This window comes from Lytechinus variegatus, chromosome 8 (genome assembly GCF_018143015.1).
Source record: "Lytechinus variegatus isolate NC3 chromosome 8, Lvar_3.0, whole genome shotgun sequence".
Taxonomy (NCBI): Eukaryota; Metazoa; Echinodermata; class Echinoidea; order Temnopleuroida; family Toxopneustidae; genus Lytechinus; species Lytechinus variegatus.
Window position 1 is genome coordinate 12,858,841 of NC_054747.1, and position 20,633 is coordinate 12,879,473.

General features: G+C 39.1%; 1 protein-coding gene across 2 annotated transcripts; it reads right to left on the minus strand.

Annotated features, from left to right (window-relative positions):
* Positions 1 to 6,716: 6,716 nt before the first annotated feature.
* Positions 6,717 to 20,250, minus strand: LOC121419996 (zinc finger protein 836-like). 2 transcript variants are annotated; one of them, XM_041614506.1, is made up of 5 exons: positions 20,172 to 20,250; positions 16,049 to 16,333; positions 12,262 to 12,917; positions 10,765 to 11,011; positions 6,717 to 8,981 (listed from the first exon to the last, which is right to left on the minus strand). In XM_041614506.1, exons 2-5 carry the CDS (start codon positions 16,284 to 16,286, stop codon positions 6,826 to 6,828), a joined length of 3,297 nt encoding a protein of 1,098 aa, XP_041470440.1. In that variant the 5' UTR covers positions 16,287 to 16,333; positions 20,172 to 20,250; the 3' UTR covers positions 6,717 to 6,825. The 2 variants fall into 2 exon arrangements, with proteins under 2 accessions (XP_041470440.1, XP_041470441.1); XM_041614507.1 differs by lacking the exons at positions 16,049 to 16,333; positions 20,172 to 20,250 and adding an exon at positions 13,737 to 13,805.
* Positions 20,251 to 20,633: the final 383 nt, after the last annotated feature.

The window sequence follows — 20,633 nt, forward strand, 5'->3', positions numbered from 1 at the left end:
CTATGAATTTACTAGTATTTTTACTGTAAATTACATGGCTCCTTTCCTCATGTTTATAATGAAGAGAAGAATTTCAGTAAGTGTTCAGGGTCAGTAATGACTGATTTCAGGGTCAAATGAGCAGATAAAACGAAGTGTACTGTTAGAGATCATACTCGTCAAATTTGCCTATCTATATTTAAACCCAAACTGCAGCCCACAGCAGGGGAATGTTTTATGAAAGGACTTGTCGGATGTTTTGTCAGGCAAGTCCCGTTTTATCATACAGTTACCGTAGCAACAGTACCTCTCAGCCAATCAGAATCAAGGAAAGATGTCAGATCTGACAACTTGTCAGATAAATAATTGATGAAATGCTCCCCAGTTTATATTTAATCCAAGTTTGAAACAACGTGGGAACAACATAGTCCCAAGTCACCACCAATATGTACAATGATTTAAAAATGCAATCAAGAAAAACCAATTGTGACACGATTATAACATAATTCATTAAACATCATACATACATTCTTATTTTTTAAATATTATTTGCCACATGAATACTAATACCATATAGCACACGATGTAATTTATGCAGCTCTGTTCCAGGTCATATTTAAATTCTGCATATTTAGGGATATCAGACCCTAATAAAAGGTATAAAACAAGAAAAGGGGGAATGGTACAAGCGTCACAAAGTCATGTAGTAAAAAAAAGATATACCAGTAATTAATATCATTTTAAAAAAAAGAACCATAAAATAACACCGGGATCCCGGCATTGCATAAAAGTTACCATTAATTTTGTATCATGGTATTTTTGCCATCAAATGGTTACTATAGCAACAATGCTCAACAGCCAATAAGAATCAAGGATTCCATTACAATTGGTTGGCAGACTTACTCTTTTATGCAATGGGGCCCGACCTGGCTCGAAGAGTCTGCTGTGCAAACCCTTCACTCAAGTAAAAGTGGTCTGGATGTGCTGCCTACAATGCTATGTGTAAAGAAGTCCAAAATTTAAACATTGAGTTTTAGATGTGCTAGTCTTTTGTCACGACCCATTTGTTGATCAAAGTATCAATCAGGGTCTGTGCCTAGTTTGCTGTGCAAAACCCTTCACTCGAGTAAAGGGTCTGAATCGCAGCCTATTCATGCCTTGTGTACTGAAGGCCCTCGCCCTGAATTTAAACACCAAGTTTTGTATGTGCTAGTCTTTGCGAGGAGACACACTTGTTTATCAAAGTTTCAATCAGGGTCTGTGCATGCCTATCTACTCTGGCTAGATCCTACATGTACATACAGGTATAGGTCATCTGCAAGTGAGTACAGGCTATCTGCCAACATAAAAATATAGTTTCCAGTTTAACTTCAGCCACGGTACGTCTTACATTTATTGGAAGTCAAAAAAGTCAGAATTGCACTGACATTATGGGCCCATATTCTGAAGCCAGGTTTAACGACCATGGTCTAAGTCTGTGCTGAAATTATGGGGAGCCTAAAATTCAAACATTCTGTTTATATTGTATATTTCTTATGTTTACTACATGTACTTTGTTTCCTTTGGCTTTCATAATAATGAAAAATACTTCAAAATACTTCAGTTATCATTCCCAGACAATTTGAGTGTCATATGGGTTAATAAATTGGATGTGTACTGTTAGGGATTTGTGCCCAATTGGCTCTCCATTGTTAAACCACATCTTTAAACCAGGGTTTAAAGAGAAATGCCAGTAGTTGCAATAAACACTGATTTCATGAGAAAGTCTGTAAAACCAGGCTTAACTGTCAATATATCATCGAGGATCTAAATCTGGTACAGTTACATAAACTGAAATTTGTGAAATCTTGAAATCTACGCTGAAAATGTTGACACTGAAGATCACCAGACAGATAGGCACACGTGGGGCAGTGCATTACTATTGCTGAAATAAAGACCCGACAGAAGTGACCGAATCCACGCTTATTTTGCGTATTTCTCAGCAAATTACATAATTTCTTCCAGAATCCTTTGGCACATATTTTTTATTCATACAAACAGACACTTGGGTGGTCATTATATTAGATTCTGCAAAAAGTCATTTTGAGATAGTTACCAAAACTGGAATTTATCTTTAATTTAAACCCGAGTTCAGAACACGGGCCCATGAGTTTATAATTTTACTGTAAATTACATGGCTCCTTTCCTAAAAATGTTTTAATGATCAAGAAAACTATTTCAGTAAGTGTTCAGTAATGACTGATTTCAGGGTCAAAATGAGCTGATAAAAATGAACCTGTACTGTTGGAGATCATACCCGTCGAATTTGGCTATCTATCTATACTAACCAACACGGTACAGCAGGGGAACATTTTTTTAAAGGACTTGTTGGATGTTATGTCAGACAAGTCCCGTTTTATCTGACAGTTACCGTAGCAACAGTGCCTCTCAGCCAATCAGAATCAAGGAAGGATGTCAGATCTGGCAACTTGTCAGACAAAAACGTTGATTAAATGCTCCCCAGTTTGAATTAAATCCAAGTTTAGAATACGGGCCACTGGCCCAAACCAAGGACCTACTACACTAGGTCCATGCCCAAACTCACAAGAGGTTGTAAAATGTAAACCTTCATTCATGTGGAGTATCAATTTATGTAGAGTTTAAAGCATTCCTATCCATTTAGCCTTCATTTCAAAATTGTATTCAGTATTCCTATCCATTCAGCCTTCATACATCTAAATTTTATCAAATGCATTCATTTATTCAATTAATTTTTCTTCTATACAGCATTCTCCTTACACTAATCAAGTACCAAAAAAAAAAACTTCATAAGTTTTTACAGAGTCTTTTAACCGCCTTTTCCCTTCAGTAATACATCCGAGTTCCAGTAGTTGCAGTAAACACTGATTTCATGAGAAAGTCTGTAAAACAAGCCTTAATTGTCAGTATATCATCGAGGATCTAGATCTGGTACAGTTACATTAACTGAACTTTGTGAAATCTTGAAATCTACGCTGAAAAATGTTCACACCGAAGATCCCCAACACAGATAAGCGCACGTGGGACAATGTATAATTATTGCTTAGAGCGTCAGGCCCGACGCTCAGGCCCGACGCTCTACCCGAATCCTGTGCTTATTTGCTGATTTCTCAGCAATTACACAATTTCTTCCAGAATCCTTTGGCACATGCGTTTTATTTATACAAACAGACACTTTGGTGGTCATTTCATTGGATTCTGTACGAACTCATTTTGATATCGTTACCAAAACTAGCATTTACCTTTAATGTACCGGTAAATGGCAACTACATGTCATAGGATATTGTAGGTCTACAATTAGGAAAAGTTGTCAACACTGACAACCTGTCTTTCTCAGACAGTTTCTACAATTAGTCAGAGGCCGGTGCCTCTCAGCCAATCTAAACCACAAAATTCAATAGAACTCTCAGCACTGACAATTCAGCCAGTGCTGACAACTTTCATGAAACCCCCACCTGATACGAGAATACAGGTGAAATACAGTTCATTTAAAAATCCAACCACTCATTCAGAACAAATTAATTCATTAATTTAAAATTGAGGAAGGGGTGGGGTTGATAGGGATATCAAAATAACAATTTCATGAACTATTATAGTCATGGGTTTCAACTTGTTTGAACGTTCATGTCAATTACACATACAATGTACACTAATTTTTTCCGAACCTGGGGGGCGTTTCATGACAAGGACTTGTCAAACGTTTCATCCGACAAGTCCTATTCTATCCGACAGTTACCATAGGAACAGTGCCTCCCAGCCAATCAAAATCATGGAAAGATGTCAGATCTGACAACTTGTCGGATGAAAATATTGATGAAACGCTCCCCAGATCGCTGGCCTACATTGAGTTGTGCAAAGACCCTTTATGCCACCATTCTACAACACATGAAGCAAGATGTACAGGCAATGCATATTAAACAAAAAAAGATTTTTCCTGTGCATCAACAGCAATACAACAACAAAATAATTTTTCTGGCGATGCATCAAGCACTTGGCCATACATTTTTGACAATGTACATAAGATTTAAGGAGAATTACACAATTGAAGGTTTCCTTGTGTAAAAACAGAAAAAAAATCAAAGAATAAGATTTTTAAAAGTTTAAGTAAAATTGGACAAACAAAAGTTATGAACATTTGAAAGTCAAGAATATCAAATGCTATCAATGATGGAGATCCTCCTTTTGGCAATGCAAAAAAGATCTTTAATGTAACAAATGTATAACTCTCCCCTTTTGGTCAGTGAAAACACACGCCCAAACATCTTTTTTTTTGCTCTAATGATATCACAATCAATTCATCCACAATGTAATGTTGTGAAACCTTTATCCCATGTCCCCTTATGACAAAAAAACCTGACTTTGCGATGGAATATATACCTGGTATAAATATAAGAGATGATATCTGAGAGAAATATGTACTAAAGTAATGGGGAAGTTTTACGTGCGTGACGTCACAGATTTTGGTCGCATTATCCATATTAGGATTTACATAGCATTAACAGCGATCTCAATATTCAAATCCTCATAACCATCCTATTATTCATTCGGTTTTCCTCAAACTTTCATTGATCTTATTCTTAGATTTTTCTGTTTTCATACAAGCCATGAATGATCCAAGGGCTTCATTCTCCTCAAATGACACACACACACAAAAACAACTAGCACCATATTTAAACTGATGAGATGCAAAGTCAATTACAAAAATGGCATGATTTAGATGGGCGAGTTGTAAAATATACCTACACATACTATACATATATATACATGCATTTATGTTTTTTTATCAGGATTCACAATGCTCCATATCCAAATCCGCAACACAACATGACATTCCGGACTATTCACATTTACTACAGGGAAACTCTCTCTACAACGCACCAATCCCTTTGAAACTGCAAGCCATATCACAATGGAGAGCTGAGAGGCTTTTGTCGACAGTTGGTGGACCGGGACGGCATCGGAATATCTCGACTCTGGACGACGACATATTTGCAATTGTTCGTCCGGTGCAAATCTTCGGAACATAATTCTGTCCAGTCCACCAACTTCCGACAAAAGCCTCTCAGCTCTCCATTGTGATTTTAATTGCATTTTCAAAGGAATCGATGCGTTGTAGAAAGTTTTCCCCGTAGTAAAAGCAAAACCTACCTATTATATACAAGCCAGAAGTACATACAGGTTTGCCTAATCCAAGAGATTTAGAAAAGGGAATGTTTAACCCTATCTAGGCCGGGGTATTTTGGGAGTTCCTATGGCCCCCCCCCTAAGATCTCGGCCGTTGATCGCGCGATCGCGCCGAAAATTGGCACGCCGGTTGCCTGGGACATAATCTACAAGATTGTATAGTAATTCATTTCATGCGAATTGTTATTCGTAATTAGTATGCGAAATCATACTTTTTCCTCTAACTCCCTAAATAGAGCTCCAAACGTACTAATTTTTGGTATAGAAACTCTTTGTGGTGTCCTTAGCAAGTGCACATGAAAAAGATTGTGATATCAAATCATTTTCTTATGTATTGTATTGTTTTTTGCAATTTCTTATGTATTTCTCTGTTTTTTTACCTTTTGTTTTTCATTGTTTTTTCAATGAAATTTGTTGGGGACTCTTCTGTGATCATAAAAAGCATAAAATGAATACATTTAGACAAGCAAAACTAAAAATAATCATACATTTATGAATTTTGGTTGAAAACACAATTTTCATTGACTTTGTACATGAAATCATGTTTTTGAGCAATTTTCGGTCTGACATGCACTTACATAATGTTGCGTAATTTCGGAACCACGTAACCGGGTGACGCAAAATTGGTCTCAAAAGATGCGCAAGACTTGAAAGTAAGTCAGCAAGCGGCGCGGTCAAAAAATTTCGCACGGCAAAAATATCGCGTGATTCCTTGAGGGGGGGCCTCTGAGGCCCCCCCCCCGGCCTAGATAGGGTTAAAGGCAGGATGCTATTTGGAGGATACAGTAAAAGTGCTCCCCATTAATGATGCCTGTTGCCATGGTTTAGTATGATAATTTATTAAATGAGTCTACTATTTTGAAGAGTAGACCTCATGAATAAAAGAGTGTGATAAACTCGTCAACATTTGACATTGCTTTCAATATAAGCAGTAAAAAAAACATTATTTATACAGGAAATGTGCATAAACCATGGAATCAAAAGATCGTTTTCAAAACAACCTTTGTGTATTTGGGCTCTAAGACTTGTATCTAAATGAAACTCTTTCTTCAGTCAGCTGCTGATATACAATACTGCCCATAATATCAGCAATACATTCTTGTTGCCACTGTAACAAGATGCCAAAAATACTACATACATATTTATGTTTGTAAACATAAAGTGCAGGTACCGGACTACCGGTAGTCAATATGACACAAACCTTCAATTTCCAATCTGCAAAAGCTGAATGAAAGCTTTCATTCCTTCCCTTCTAGTTCTATTACAATAAAAGGCGAAAACGTTTTCCAAAGTAGATACAGAACTAAAAATTTCAAAATTGCATTTGAATGTGCAAACAAAGGGTTTATACTTCATTAGTATTGTAATAGTTTGAACATCATTTCTCATGATAACACCATACCCTCCAAATCTAAATCTAAATTCGTCAATAAAAGCAGGATATAAACATTTGAAACTGAAGTGAATTGTATACATTGGAAATCAAAGATCGAGGAATAGACTGAAAGTTTTGTGATGGGGTACATCGTGAGTATTAAAACAAAGATACGATCCATTATAAAAAAAATACAGCGTATCATGGGAGCAAGTACCATTATTAAATATATACACATGTGCATGTTATATGTAAAAGAAATCGGTCTATCAGGGATCTACTTGATTTCCAATACTCACCTCATCCTCATCATCATCATATTCACTAGCATCACTTTCATCAGAATAATCCTCCCCTTCCATTTCTTCATCCTCTTCTCCATCTTCCATCTTTTCTTCTCTCTCATCCTCATCTATTCCACCTTCCCCATCCATCTCATCATCATCCCTACCATAATCATCATTTACCATTTCCTCAAGCTCCCACCCATCGTCCTTCCCCGATTCAGAACTACGATCATCATCCAGGCTTCCATCCCTCTCCCCTCCACTCTCCGAGGCGCTGTCCTGGTCGCCTGTCACGGGCGCAACGTCAACGTCCTCTCTGTAGGCCTCAGGGTGCTTCTCTTGCATGTGTCTCATCACAAACTTCTTCTGGGTGTAGACATTGCCACAGATCCTACAACCGCAGGGATGGGTCAGGTGCAGGAGGACGTGGTCAGTCAGGAAGTTCTTGTCGGGTGTCCGGAACCCACAGTGCGGACAGGAGTCCCCCTGGATTTGGAGTTCCTCGGGAGAAGTCATCTTCCGTAGCAGCCCGCCAATCTCCTTCTTTTCCGGTCCCTCAAAGCCCCCTGTGAAGAGATGGATATGTTTGGATCTTTGGTGTCGACGTAAGGTGCTGTTGCGTGTGTATACATTCCCGCACTCGATGCACCCGTAGGGGAATTCCTTGTGCCTGGCTATGTGCTTCTTGAGAACTGACTTATGCGGAGTGTAGAAGGCACATTCTGGACAGGCATCCTTGTGCTTGGAATGGATCAGTCTTGCCTTCAAATCTAGACTCTGGTCCAATTCCCTATTATCAAGTATTTGCTCCTCGTGTTTCTCATGATGATGCCTGATAAGCGACTTTTTAGTCGTATAAGTGTTTCCACACTTCTTGCACCCAAACGGGAAAGCGACGTGCTTGTTGATGTGTTCTGTGAAGAACTCTTCATCCGCTGTCTTAAAACCACATATTTCACAAGTCTCTGCGTTGGTCAAATCAGCCGGGGTACTGACCTTTCTAACCACCTTCTGGACAAGCTTGTGAGACTGTTTGTGCACTTCCAGGGATTTCCGATCGCGGCAGGAAAATCCACATTCCCCGCAACGGAGAACCTGGACAGTCATTTCTTTAAGGTATTTCATAATCCTCTGTCTCCTCTGAGGGGTCAGATAATGGATCTTTGTGGCTCCATGCTTTCGTCGTAAATGATCGTACAGTTTGCCCCTACTCATGTACACTCGGCCACATTTTTCACATCCATACGGCCTGTTTTGATGCTGCATCAAGTGCTCTCTAAGCATATGGTTCGAAATGGTTACATAGTGGCAGATCTTGCAACGGTTGGGCACGTTCTTAGTTGACTCATCACCGCTGCTCAGTAACCCCGCCCTTCCTTGGGGCGCTTTGGCTGATGTGTACGTGCCTTGCATAAAAACATTGACAGTACGTCTAGCTCGTACGTGTACTGCTCCATGGTTCTCCCGCTGATGGCGGTACATATACGTCCTCCTGGTGTACAGGTTCCCACACTGGTCGCACATGTACCGGTGAGTCTTGTGCTTCTTTTTGTGGACCTTGAACTTATCAACATCCTTGAAAGTAAAACCGCAGATTGGACACTGAATACCATTTCCATGGTCAATGTACTCGGTCACACTGTCGTCATCGTCATCTGTTTCATTCTCTGTATCATTGTCCTTAGGGTCATTGGTAGTATGGAAAGACTCATGCACCACCAAGCGGCCGTGGGTGGGGAAGTTCTTACCGCAGGTGGGACATATGAACCTCTGGGATTCACCGTTATCCTGCATTTTTCTCTTTGCATTATGATTACTCTGATCTCTCTGTAAATTTGTCATCGATGCCGCCATCCCCTGAACCGACGTCTTCGGTGCTTCTTCTTCAGAATTCTTTTCTGCTGCTCTGGCATCGTCCTCCTTGGTTTCCTCCTCTTCTTCCTCATCGTCGTCCTCGTCATATTGCGGGGGTAGCTTGCACTGAGCATTGAGCAGCTTCAGCCTCTCGGCCACCTTCAAAGGCACCGACTTCTCTTCCTGTAGGCCGTCATCAGGGTGGGTGACCTTGTAGTGTCTCACCATGCTCTTGGAGTTGACAGTCTTCACATTACACATAGTACAGGAGAAGCTCTCTGTGTCTAACAGAAACATATCAAGAAAAGATAGGCAAAAGTTAATGCACTTTCAGGAACTTGGGCATGTGAAATTTCAGAACACTTCAACTTTCATTCAACATGAGGTCATCTTTCATTAAAAAATTCCTATGTCTGCAACCTTAGAATAAACAGGTTATAAATCTAAATGTCAAGTATATGACCAATTTCGGTGACCTCACGTGACCCCAAAAATATTATTGTCAATTTCACTTCTCATTTCAGATGGGGTTATCAAACAGGGGGTGTTTCATCAATATTTTCGTCCGACAAGTTGTCAGATCTGACAACTTTCCTAGATTCTGATTGGTTGAGAAGCACTGTTACTATAGTAACTGTCGGATAAAACAGGACTTGTCGGATAAAACGTCTGACAAGTCCTTTCATAAAACGCTCCCCTGAACAACAGGCCCCAGAAGACTTTTCTTTATGGTTTTTTTTCCTTTCAAGCACACAAATGTAATCTTCAATTGTCAATTTCACTTTTCATTTCAGATTGGACCTATATAAACAGTAGAATTCTAAATCTTCTTTCAAAGAAACAAATGCAACCTTCAACTCCAGAACCGAATATACACCACAGGGGAAGTTCTCTGAAAATATTAACATTAGAAAATTTGGTGTTGAAAAAAGTAAAAATTGTTAAAAACCAGTTATCTAGGTATCTAGAAGAATAAGCCGTCTTCTGATATTGTTTGTCCAAATTTGAAGTTTTATATCTAAATAAAAGCAGGGATACAACAGTTTCTTTGACAGTTTTTTTTCGAGACTCCTTGATAGTTTCATAGAGATTATTAAAGTATGCACATCTTGTTCCTGAGTAAATGTAAACCCCAAATTTCAACCCTTATTCCTTGCGCTTGTACTAAAATTATTCAAGTACTTTAATATCTTTCATCGATCCTTTAAAGGTTATTCATCCCTTTGATGCTCAGAATCGTTTTTAAAAGCTAGTATTGGTTTTGGCTTGAATTGTCATAAATTCATCTATTTCACAGTACACCTGCCATGCAAGGGAAACAGAAAAATTGACCAGTGGAGACATCTGACCTAAATAGACAGATTTTATAACAAATCGTCGGCTTCCCGCAAGGAGGGACTCAGCAAGCACATGCACAAAACATACATTTGAGAAAACGCAAATTGTGTTTTGACCTTATTTTTGTGCTTTTAGCAGCTAGTGCATTAGTTTCTGTCCTAATCCTTAAACTTTCTGTCAAAGCACGATTTTTCGTATTTGGTATTATGTGATTTTAATTTAAAACACTCTAAACGCTTTCTAATCTTAAGAATGAATACCGTACACCCTTTTTCCGGGAAGAAAAATACGCAATCCACTGATCAAGTTCCCGGCAAAAAAGTCGCTAATGCGAATGCACAATCCAGTTCCCAGAAAAAGGCCACTAGCAGGAATCGTTCTATGCTCGTAAGCATGGTGAACAAAGAACTGTCTTTGCGCGAAATGCACGATCCAGTTCCCAGAAAAAGGAACAATCCATGTGCGTAAAGCACTAGAAATGTTTATGCTTAATACGTAATAATGATGTCACATTTGGGTTCCAGAAGAAATTTCATGATATACTTTTTCCATTTAAAAAAAAAAAATGTTAAAGAAAATGGTGACGAGTCCCTTCCTGCGGGAAGCCGATGAAATACTCCTTTCCAATGGGAGAAAAGTTTGCTAGCCCCTAAAGGCAGGTTTTCCCTACAGATAAGAGCCCGCTAAGACAGATATGACTTCGTAAATGACAGAAAGACCTTACAGTACCTTTATCATAATTGAGAGCAGAAAGGTCGTACATGAATCCACAGTTCTCTCTGTAGGTATCACTATAGAAGACTCTCAGTTCAGTACCCGGTTCAATCCTCTTGATCACGGTGAAGTAGATCCGTCCGTAGACCTGACCAGCATCCAGGTTACATTCCTCGTTGTAGCGAGCGTTTCGGACGAACCCCATCCATTCCTTCCTCGGGGCAGGGGCCATGTATGCAGCAACCATTCCATCCAGGCAGAGCTGAGTGGCAGATCAAAGGAAATAAGAAATCATCTGGGTTAGAGGTACACACCTATCATGAGTTCAATAATAATCTTCTCTAGTTCCTCAAATTGGCAACTTTGATTTTTTCACCTGATGCATTTACTGAAAAGTTGCAAATGTGCAACTTTAAAACCATCATTTTATAGTTTTTATTGTTTTGCCAATTCAAAATGTGTATCCCATCCGTTCCTTCCTATGGGCAGGGAGGGGACATGTAAGCAGCAACCATTCCATCCAGGCAGAGAAAAAGGAAATAAGAAATCATCTGGGTTGGAGGTACACAGCTATCATGAGTTCAATAATAGTCTTCTCTTGTTCCTCAAATTGGCAACTATTATTTATTTATTTTTTTACTTCGAAAAAAATAACATATGGATATGAGAGTAAATTAATGAAATGCATTAATTGAAAAAAGTTGCCAATTTGCAACTCTAAAACCGTCATTTTGTAGTTTTCACTACATTGCCATCTGAAAGAGTGAAACCAATTCATATTTTTTATGGGGCTGAGCAATGGTTTAAATGAAAAATCAAAGTTAGAAATTGTCTCGCTTAGAAATATAGCTCTCATGAGTTCAAAATTAACTCTCAAGAGTTAAAATTTAATCTACTTTTACTCTTAAAATTGGCAACAATTATTAATCATGTGGTAAATGTGCTAGAAACAGCGACTGGAGCTAATTTATAGTGCACCTTTGAATAGGCAATTAGCTAAACTAGGCTATAAGCTGAATAACTTCACACTACATATCCCTGTAACGGTTGTTCTTAAAGCCCATCTAAAGATTTTGGTAAGGGTCAGTAATGAAATACTTGAATGGTCCTATCTACCATTTCAATAATGCAAGGGTGTAGTGGTCATTGGATATTTTTTTCAACCACTGGAATTCAATCTGGCATTCTTTCAGCTGTTAATTAAGATTTGGAATTTAGCACCCTCCTTTGTAATGTTTTTAATCCCATTTAAAAATAGAATGTGAATTGGATATTAAAAATCTACCGAAAATCCTGAAATTCCAGCCAATTCTCTTTTTGAGAAAGACAAAATACACAAATATCTTGGATCAAAATTCAAGAAATAAATCCCCTTTTTATTTTACATCCTTCACGCCATAACCATGTTGAGGCACACATATTTACGTGATCTTGTAATGAATTGGCATTGTGACACACACTTTGGGTGATTTACCAAACTTAAAGACAGGCTTTCATCTCTTGTGCACCTACCTCCCATGCCTGTACATTATGAAGACAGTCCAAAGTCTTCACACTCCCTTTCAAAGGTCCATAGACCTGTCCTGGCTCGATAGGCTTCACGGCAATGACCCGGACATCGTTGGCATCATCGGTGAACTGATCATAGCTGAGTCCATCTGGGGGAGGGCCTCCTTTCTTCAGTAAGGTCTGGATTAAGGAATTGGGCTTTGGGGCAAACTTCTTACGCAACATCTGATACTTTTCTTCTTCAGTAAGCTCCTTAGTAACAGATCCAGCAATGACAGCATCCTTCGGCGCTGCTGGATCCGCAGCGGTTGTCCTCTCAACGGAAGCCTCAGGGTTGTTCAGAGGCTGCAGCGAAGTACAAGTACTTGGTGAGGATGTTGATGATGCCATGTCCATGGTGCTGACCACGTGGCTGTTCTCCCGTGGTGCAGCGTCCATTGCGACTGCGGACCCTATGACCAGGTTCGGTGGACACTCTTTGGGCGGGGCTTGGAGCAGGTGGTTGTTTTCTGCGGCCACAGAGGGCATCACCGCAAAGTTGGGGTGGTAGAAGTAAGGGTTGGTCGTGAGGGTTTGCTTCTTGAAGGCATCTGGACGCTGCTGATCCATTGGGTCTACATTTCCAGGAATGACTGCCAGAGAGTCCGGTTGCTGGTAACCTGGGAAAGAGGTTGGACAATAACGACTCTCATAAAAAAACAGATTTACCAATGAATTATCGTATCGGAGGACTAGAAAAATCCCTGAATAACGAAAATAATAATCAAACTGAATACAAAATATCATCTATAGAGTATTTTAGCGAAAACTTAAAAATGTGCATTTTTGTGGCATCAAATGCCCGTGCAGTATCAGAGCGCATCCCTATAAAGTACAAAAATCTGACAAATATCCCATAGGCTCCTGTACAAAAATTGCTAATGAATATATGAGATCATATTCAATAATATAGTGCGCAAGCGCTAATGTGTGAAATATACAACATATACAACAATGAACGCAATGCGATGAGCAGCATAAAGTACAATGATGCTTTAATAGTGATGTCATGTGAGTTGCATATCAATGACCAAAGTTGATCTTGTGAAGTTATGTTGCTGTATGTGGTAAGTGATGGCATGACAAGTTCGTTCAAAGTTCTCCCTCTTTTTTTTTTGGGGGGGATAGATGATAATTATATTGGATGCATTTTTTTCATGGGATACCAGAAATATTTCACTCGTTAGGGCCAATATTCCACTCATCTGCGATTGGAATATTTCTGGAATTCCATTCTTAGCCATCCAATATCATAAAAATATAAAATGATCACAAAAATATTGGCAAACTCCATACCTGTGCATGCACATTACCAACTTTTTTCATTTTAACAATAATAACATTCAAAGATGTGATAGAGTTTTTTTTCTGGGGGGAGGGGTGAAGGAGGCAAGAGGATCCCCCCCACCGATCTCTCCCCTTAAACCTCTTTTCCATACCGTCTTTGCTTTCTTTCGCTTTCATGTTGACCTGAAGATGACCTTTGACCTTACCATGTGACCTCCGACTGCAGCAAATGTTGCACGTCCCGAAGTCCATCTACCATCTGTAAATTGTCAGAGTATTCATTTATTCAGATTAACTAATTATATGCCAAATCCAGTGCTATGATTTGCTCAGATGTTCAATGACGTCAGAAACGAGAAATCTTCAGTGACAATTTTGGCCTTGTCGCTTGGAGGTGCTGTGTAATCTGGGCAGCAAGAATTGACACGTGTGTTGATAAACATAATTCCATAGATTCACCGCTATTTTGTCGTGTTTTTGATGATCCAATGTTGTAAGTAAATAATTATGAGTTACTAATTGAATTTGAGGTTTCATTTATCATGTGTATGAGAGACAATGAATTATGCTGTTTTAAACACTATTAACTTGAGTACAAAAATTACAGCTCATTCTAGGTTTTCAGAACTAGGTGTGAGTTTGCTCGTAATAATGTAGCCTATTGGGAGAGTGCCTAAATGAAAGTGGTAGTTGTACGTTGTACAGTAAATATAGAAAGGTTTATACATGCACAGAAACGTAATTTCTGAGTATTTATGAACACTTATGAGCCAGCCTGTAAATGCTGGACATATAAATGTATTATTCATAGTACATATGTCAAGGATGCCAGTTTCTAGGCAACAAAGCCTGAATTTATGTGGATAAACAAAGCTTTAATAGCCAGATATTTTTCATGCCATATTTTAGGCTGTTTTGGGTTAAAAACCATACAAGTTATATGACAACTGTCTTTTTAGGCACACATGAATTTTAACTGGCAACCCTGATATGTGTAAGCATGAGTTTATAAGTTGTAATTTAGGTCAAGAATGTGTCATTTTAGTGCATGAATGATAATTATCACAGCATGTAAATTTAATGAGGTCAGTAAAGATAGGCCAGTGTGCACTAAGCATACAATGTATTGTGGTTGTTGGTTTTTTGTGCACACAGTGTGTTGCGCTGGTGTTTTTTTTTTAATTTTTATTGCCAAACCTAAAGATGATATGAGGATTTAATATGATAGTTGACAATTAGTTTACGGTATTGACTTGCTTATTGCGAGACATTTCATAGAAATTATTAGGATTACTGATGGAATCTAAAAGAGTGTTTCATCAGGTTAGATTATAGAATTCAAGCAGACAAAATGACACAAAACTGAAGACTGATATGCAAAGACATTTATTGATGATATAATGAAACTGATGTAGTAACTGCAACTGATGTAGCTGATATACATGTAGCTTTATGTAAATGAGGTTATTTAAAGGGACAACAAAGGATAAAGAGCTGATATTTGTTTGATACAAAAGAATGACTTTTATTTATACCTGCAATTTATATTCATGTGACATAACATGCTACTGAGAAGTTGACTCACATGTATGTATGTATACAAGATAATTTATGACTCTTTATTTTATATCTTATTAAATTGCAGGTTGAACCTTGCTACTTGCTACTTGTTACTTGCATCTTGATATTGGACACGCATGGTCTCACAACTCTGGTTTATTGTTGTTACAGTGGTCTGTGGGGAAATTAGTTAACGTCACCTACACAATCCAAGTTTTGTTGAAAAGTAACTTCCGGTTGGGGAGTCAGGTGTCATACGAAAGTTTTGCATTTAAACTTTAATGTTGACCTGAAAATGACCTTTGACCTTACCATGTGACCTCCAACTGCAGCATAACATGCAGGTTCCCAAAGTCCATCTTATCCAAATTCGGTTGAAAAGTGACTTACGGTTACGGAGTTAGGTATCATAAGAGGGTCTTTCATGTAAACTTTAACGTTGACCTGAAAATGACCTTTGACCTTACCATGTGACCTCCAACTGCAGCAAAACATGCAGGTCCCCCAAGTCCATCTACCATCCAAGTTTGGTTGAAAAGCAACTTACGGTTGTGGAGTTATGTGTCATTAGATTTGTGACGGACGGACGGAAGAAGGACGACATTTGGATCCCTAAGTCTCGCCTCCACCTCTGGTGGGAGAGACAAAAATAAAACAGCAACATACAAACAAACAGCACACACAGCATAATTTCATGAGAGCCATTACAAAATAGGAGAAAATATAATTTGTATCACCTTGATATTTTTACTGGTCATGTCAGGCCAGCCAGTAAATCTTGGTATTTCTGAAAAGTTACTGGCCCAACAGCAATTTTTACTGGTCTGGGACAGTCAGACCAATGCCAGTGTCGCGCGCTGATTATTATTCATTTAGGGGCTAAGCCGCTAAGGAAAGAACTTACCACTTCTGTCATCTATCCTCGGTGGAAGCCTGGTCACCACATCCCGCTGCTGGAGCATGGGCGGTTGGGACAGCTGGTGCTGTTCAGGGTGACCTGCCGCAATCAAACTGGCCGTGTAGGCGTGGTGAAAGGACGGAGAGGGCCCGGGTGAGAAGTGATGCGTGGATGGGGGAGGATAACGGTAGTCTTGGGATATCGATGGCCTTTCATGGCTGGGATGACCTTTCGGTAGTTCCATGGTGTAAAAAGCGGACCATTGAGAGCGAAAAGGTCACTTCATGGAACCTGGTAAAATGTAAGAAAAATATCCATCAACTATACTTTTAAAAAATGGACACCAAAAAAAAAATCCATATCCATCTGTACTACAGACCCAGTCAGCAATCTTCGACAACAGATTGCACTGGACTTTTATGCACTCTGAGCCAATAAAAAAAACATCCGGTGAATCCATTGTTCTGGGTTGAAATAGTTGGTCACTCAATTGTCCTGTCACAGGGTGTAGAGCATAGTGAAATAAAAGTCGATGACTGCTGTCATAGGGCTGGGACTAAAACCCGGGTACTTGGGTCCCGCCCGCAAGCCTCGGGTACCCGCGTAGAAAAATCAATACCCGATACCCGAAAATTGCTCACCAGTATAACTCGTACCAAAATCAACCTAGAATTCCACTTTCCTTTTATATTTCATATGAATTATGAAAGGTATTCTCAGAGGATCTGTTTTCTCACCGATACCACGCAGGTAAGCAAATTTTATTACATCTTGCTTTTCCGTCAAAATCTTACGAAGTAGTGTCGATATTGCATCGTGTTTGTGAGTTTGTAGAATCTATATCGCTACGTGAACAAAGTCAATTGATTTCCGGGTTTCGGAGCATACGAGGCGCGAGCCAATCACATTCTTGATACCATTTCCAGTTCATCATAAACCGAAAATGGTAACAAGATCGTGATTGGCTGGCGCATTTGACTAATTTCCTTTGTTTACATTTGTGGCAAATAAAAATGTGATAAGCAGATTCCTCATGAAAAATTACCCCTTTTCACCGTCTACTTTCAGGACTTCAAAAATTCACCGTCTACTTTTGTTTTGATAAGGATTTTTGTTGTCAATCACACACAAAACAAATGGGCTTCTGACCTCAATGAGACAAAATTTTGGGTGGAAAAAGTCATGCTTTAGTTGGTGTTGTTTCTTTTGTCCTTTTGCAAAGGAAGTCTCCAATATCGGAGATTGTCTCCAGTCTCCCCTATTGGAGAGTCTCCCATATTGGCCGTGGTTTATAAGGATTTCTTCACACAAGAAATCTAGGAATGTTCATTCACTTGTCAAGTGCCGACACCAATCAAGTGTGCTAGTCAATGTAAACATATCACGTTTCATAACAAGATTATTGGAAGACGGTAAGTCATGAAAAATAGACGGTGAACTGGGGGGAATTGAGGTCACTGAATCTATTTTTAGCACTCTCAATTTCCGTAATTGCTGTCTTTGTCCCGTAGGGGGAAGTGAAAAAAAAGAATTAAGGAATCAGGGACAACTCGGACCACGGGACATCTCGGACCGCGGGCCGAGTTGTCCCACCCATTACGAGATTTTTTCTCACAAATTTGCGTCTATTTTTCCGTAATTTCGAAATTTCTTGTAAAGATTTTCTAGAGATATGGTCTGATGGTAATGTTCTTCACTTTCTATTACTTTTTTTTCGCTGAAATAAAAAAAAAGTGTAATTTTAGGCGTTTTTCGACAGCTCGCGACTCCCATAGGCGCGCGTGTATTAACTGTGTCGGTGCTCGGCTCGGCCTCGCTCAATAACTGACTTGATTTTGTGATCATTTCTCCTCAAAGTACCACTTTTATCGCAGAAGATGGACTTTGTTGTATTCCATTACCTCCATTTTCTCATCACAAGGATAAAATTTGGTGTATTTGCACGATTTTTATCAAGTTTTTCACCTTTTTCTCTCTGGTCGCAAGAAGCGAACAACCGATGAACGGTCCGCTGCTCTTCATCGTAATTCTCCGTAGCTCGGCCGCCAAAACTGGCGGGTGCCGGTGGGATTCAGACCGAATCCACAATGGAAGTGGGCGTGCACAGCAAAGAGCTGAGCTTGACTGAGTGAGAGAGAGTGAACTCGAGTTTGAAGCTTGGCAGTGTCGTATAGGCTCTGCCTTTTTTTGTAAATATATATTTTTCAATTTTTTCTATATTGATTTTCCCTGGTTTCGAGCTCTAAGATTGTAATGATATAATTATGCTTCAATTTCTTTGACTGAGTGTGACTATGGTGTGGATGTTTGAGTTGCTCAAAAATATTTTTACGTGGGTGGGGGCTCGGGGCGATTTCACTCTTGCCCCCGAAATGCGAAAAAAATATATTCGGGGTGTATAAATAGGCCTAAAAATAATAAATTTAAAGTGAAAAATTAAGCCCCCCCCAAAAAAAAAAACCCAACATTTTTTTATTGAGGGCTACCATCAGCCCGGCATGCCCACACAGCTACATCCCGAATATTTTTCGCATTTAGGGGGCAGGAGTGAAATCGCCCCGAGCCCCCACCCACGTAAAAGTATTTTTTGTTCGACTCAAACATCCACACCACAGTCACATTCAAAGTCAAAGAAATTAAAGCATATTGATTATTGCAACTTAAAACTCAACTCTACACCACGGAAATTCAATATTAAAAATAAAATGGAAAAAAAGGCCTAAAATTAAAAAAAAAATGATCAATTTAAAGTGAAAAATTAAGCCCCCCCCCAAAAAAAAAACCCAACATTTTTTTATTGAGGGCTACCATCAGCCCGGCATGCCCACACAGCTACACCCCGAATATATTTTTTTCGCATTTCGGGGGCAAGAGTGAAATCGCCCCGAGCCCCCACCCTCGTAACTTATTTTTGAGCAACTCAAACATCCACACCACAGTCACACTCAGTCAAAGAAATTGAAGCATAATTATATCATTACAATCTTAGAGCTCGAAACCAGGGAAAATCAATATAGAAAAAATTGAAAAATATATATTTACAAAAAAAAGGCAGAGCCTATACGACAGAATCAGGGACAACTCGGACCACGGGACATCTCGGACCGCGGGCCGAGTTGTCCCACCCATTACGAGATTTTTTCTCACAAATTTGCGTCTATTTTTCCGTAATTTCGAAATTTCTTGTAAAGATTTTCTAGAGATATGGTCTGATGGTAATGTTCTTCACTTTCTATTACTTTTTTTTCGCTGAAATAAAAAAAAAAGTGTAATTTTTTACCATCAGACCATATCTCTAAAAAATCTTTACAAGAAATTTCGAAATGACGGAAAAGTAGACGCAAACTTGTGGAAAAAAAATCTCGTACTGGGTGGGACAACTCGGCCCGCGGTCCGAGATGTCCCGTGGTCCGAGTTGTCCCGTCCCCAAAAAAAAACGTCCCCATAAACAAGGACAGTCTCAATTTATCAAGACATGATTTGTCTTGGTTTATGAGGATATCCTTGTTTTCTGGGACAATCCCAATTTTTGGACCAGCGCCTCTACTGTCTACTGCTTGATGACTTCACCTATGGGGATTTTTAACCAGTCATATTTCGAGCGACATGATTTTCGGGTACCCACCCGAAAATTACCACGGGTACCCGAAGAGAAAAAACCCTGAAAGTCCCAGGCCTACTCCTGTCCTCAACTCCCCCTCAACTTCCTCAAGTCAATCATTCTTTCAGTTTCAAGTCAATGAATTGATGACAGCCTATGTAGATAATGTACTGGATGGATGGATGGATTACGACATACTGCATTTTTATGCTGATCTCCGATAAAAGCGGAGGAAGAACAACAAGTAGAAGGATCCAATCATTCATTCATCACGATAACATGACACACCCCATTCAAATCGCGTTCATAAGAAATCGCACGCGCTGGAGTTATTGTTTGGCTAAGACTAAGTCGAGTGCCACAGCATGAGCGGCAAAATAGGCACGGTCCGGTTGCTTAAACCAGGATAATAAAAGCTTTTCTGAAACTCAACATCACTCAGAGTAGGTTCATATTATCGAAAGGGCAATATTTAGCTAACAGCTCTAGATGTAGACAATAATAATGTTTGTTTATGTTTAAACTTACAATTTACATCACGAAAAGCATCCCTAAAGTTGGAGAAAAGCTCTGCAATAAAATAACGCCTGGACGAACGAAGAGGGCGTGAACTGGAAAAAAAAATATTGCGGACGTCGACGTCCAGCAAAAAAATCAAACACTGAACCGATAATAATTATGATTTATCATAACTTAAATGGGTAGTCCGGAGGACTCCGGACTGAAAATATTTATATCTGAATAAAAAGAGTAAAATTCACAAATCAAATTGCTTAAAATCTGATCGTAACAAATTATTAGTCAGTTATTATCAGTTATTGAATTTTAGAATAGATAGCACATTATTGTGAAAAAAAGTGCACATCGTTAAGTATTAATTAGGAGCTAGGGCTGATCAAGTCGTTAATAGGATAACATAATATGTTATTACATGAAATCATGTGTTCATACAACTGTGAATAGTATGTCTCCCTAATAATGAAATAAATT

Coding starts and splice junctions, on each gene's coding strand:
- LOC121419996 (XM_041614506.1), bottom strand. CDS start 16,286: ATGGAACTACCGAAAGGTCATCCCAGCCATGAAAGGCCATCGATATCC. Junction 12,918..16,048: donor GAGGATAGATGACAGAAGTG/GTAAGTTCTTTC, acceptor CCTCTTTCCCAG/GTTACCAGCAACCGGACTCT. Junction 8,982..10,764: donor TGCTCTCAATTATGATAAAG/GTACTGTAAGGT, acceptor TGTTTCTGTTAG/ACACAGAGAGCTTCTCCTGT.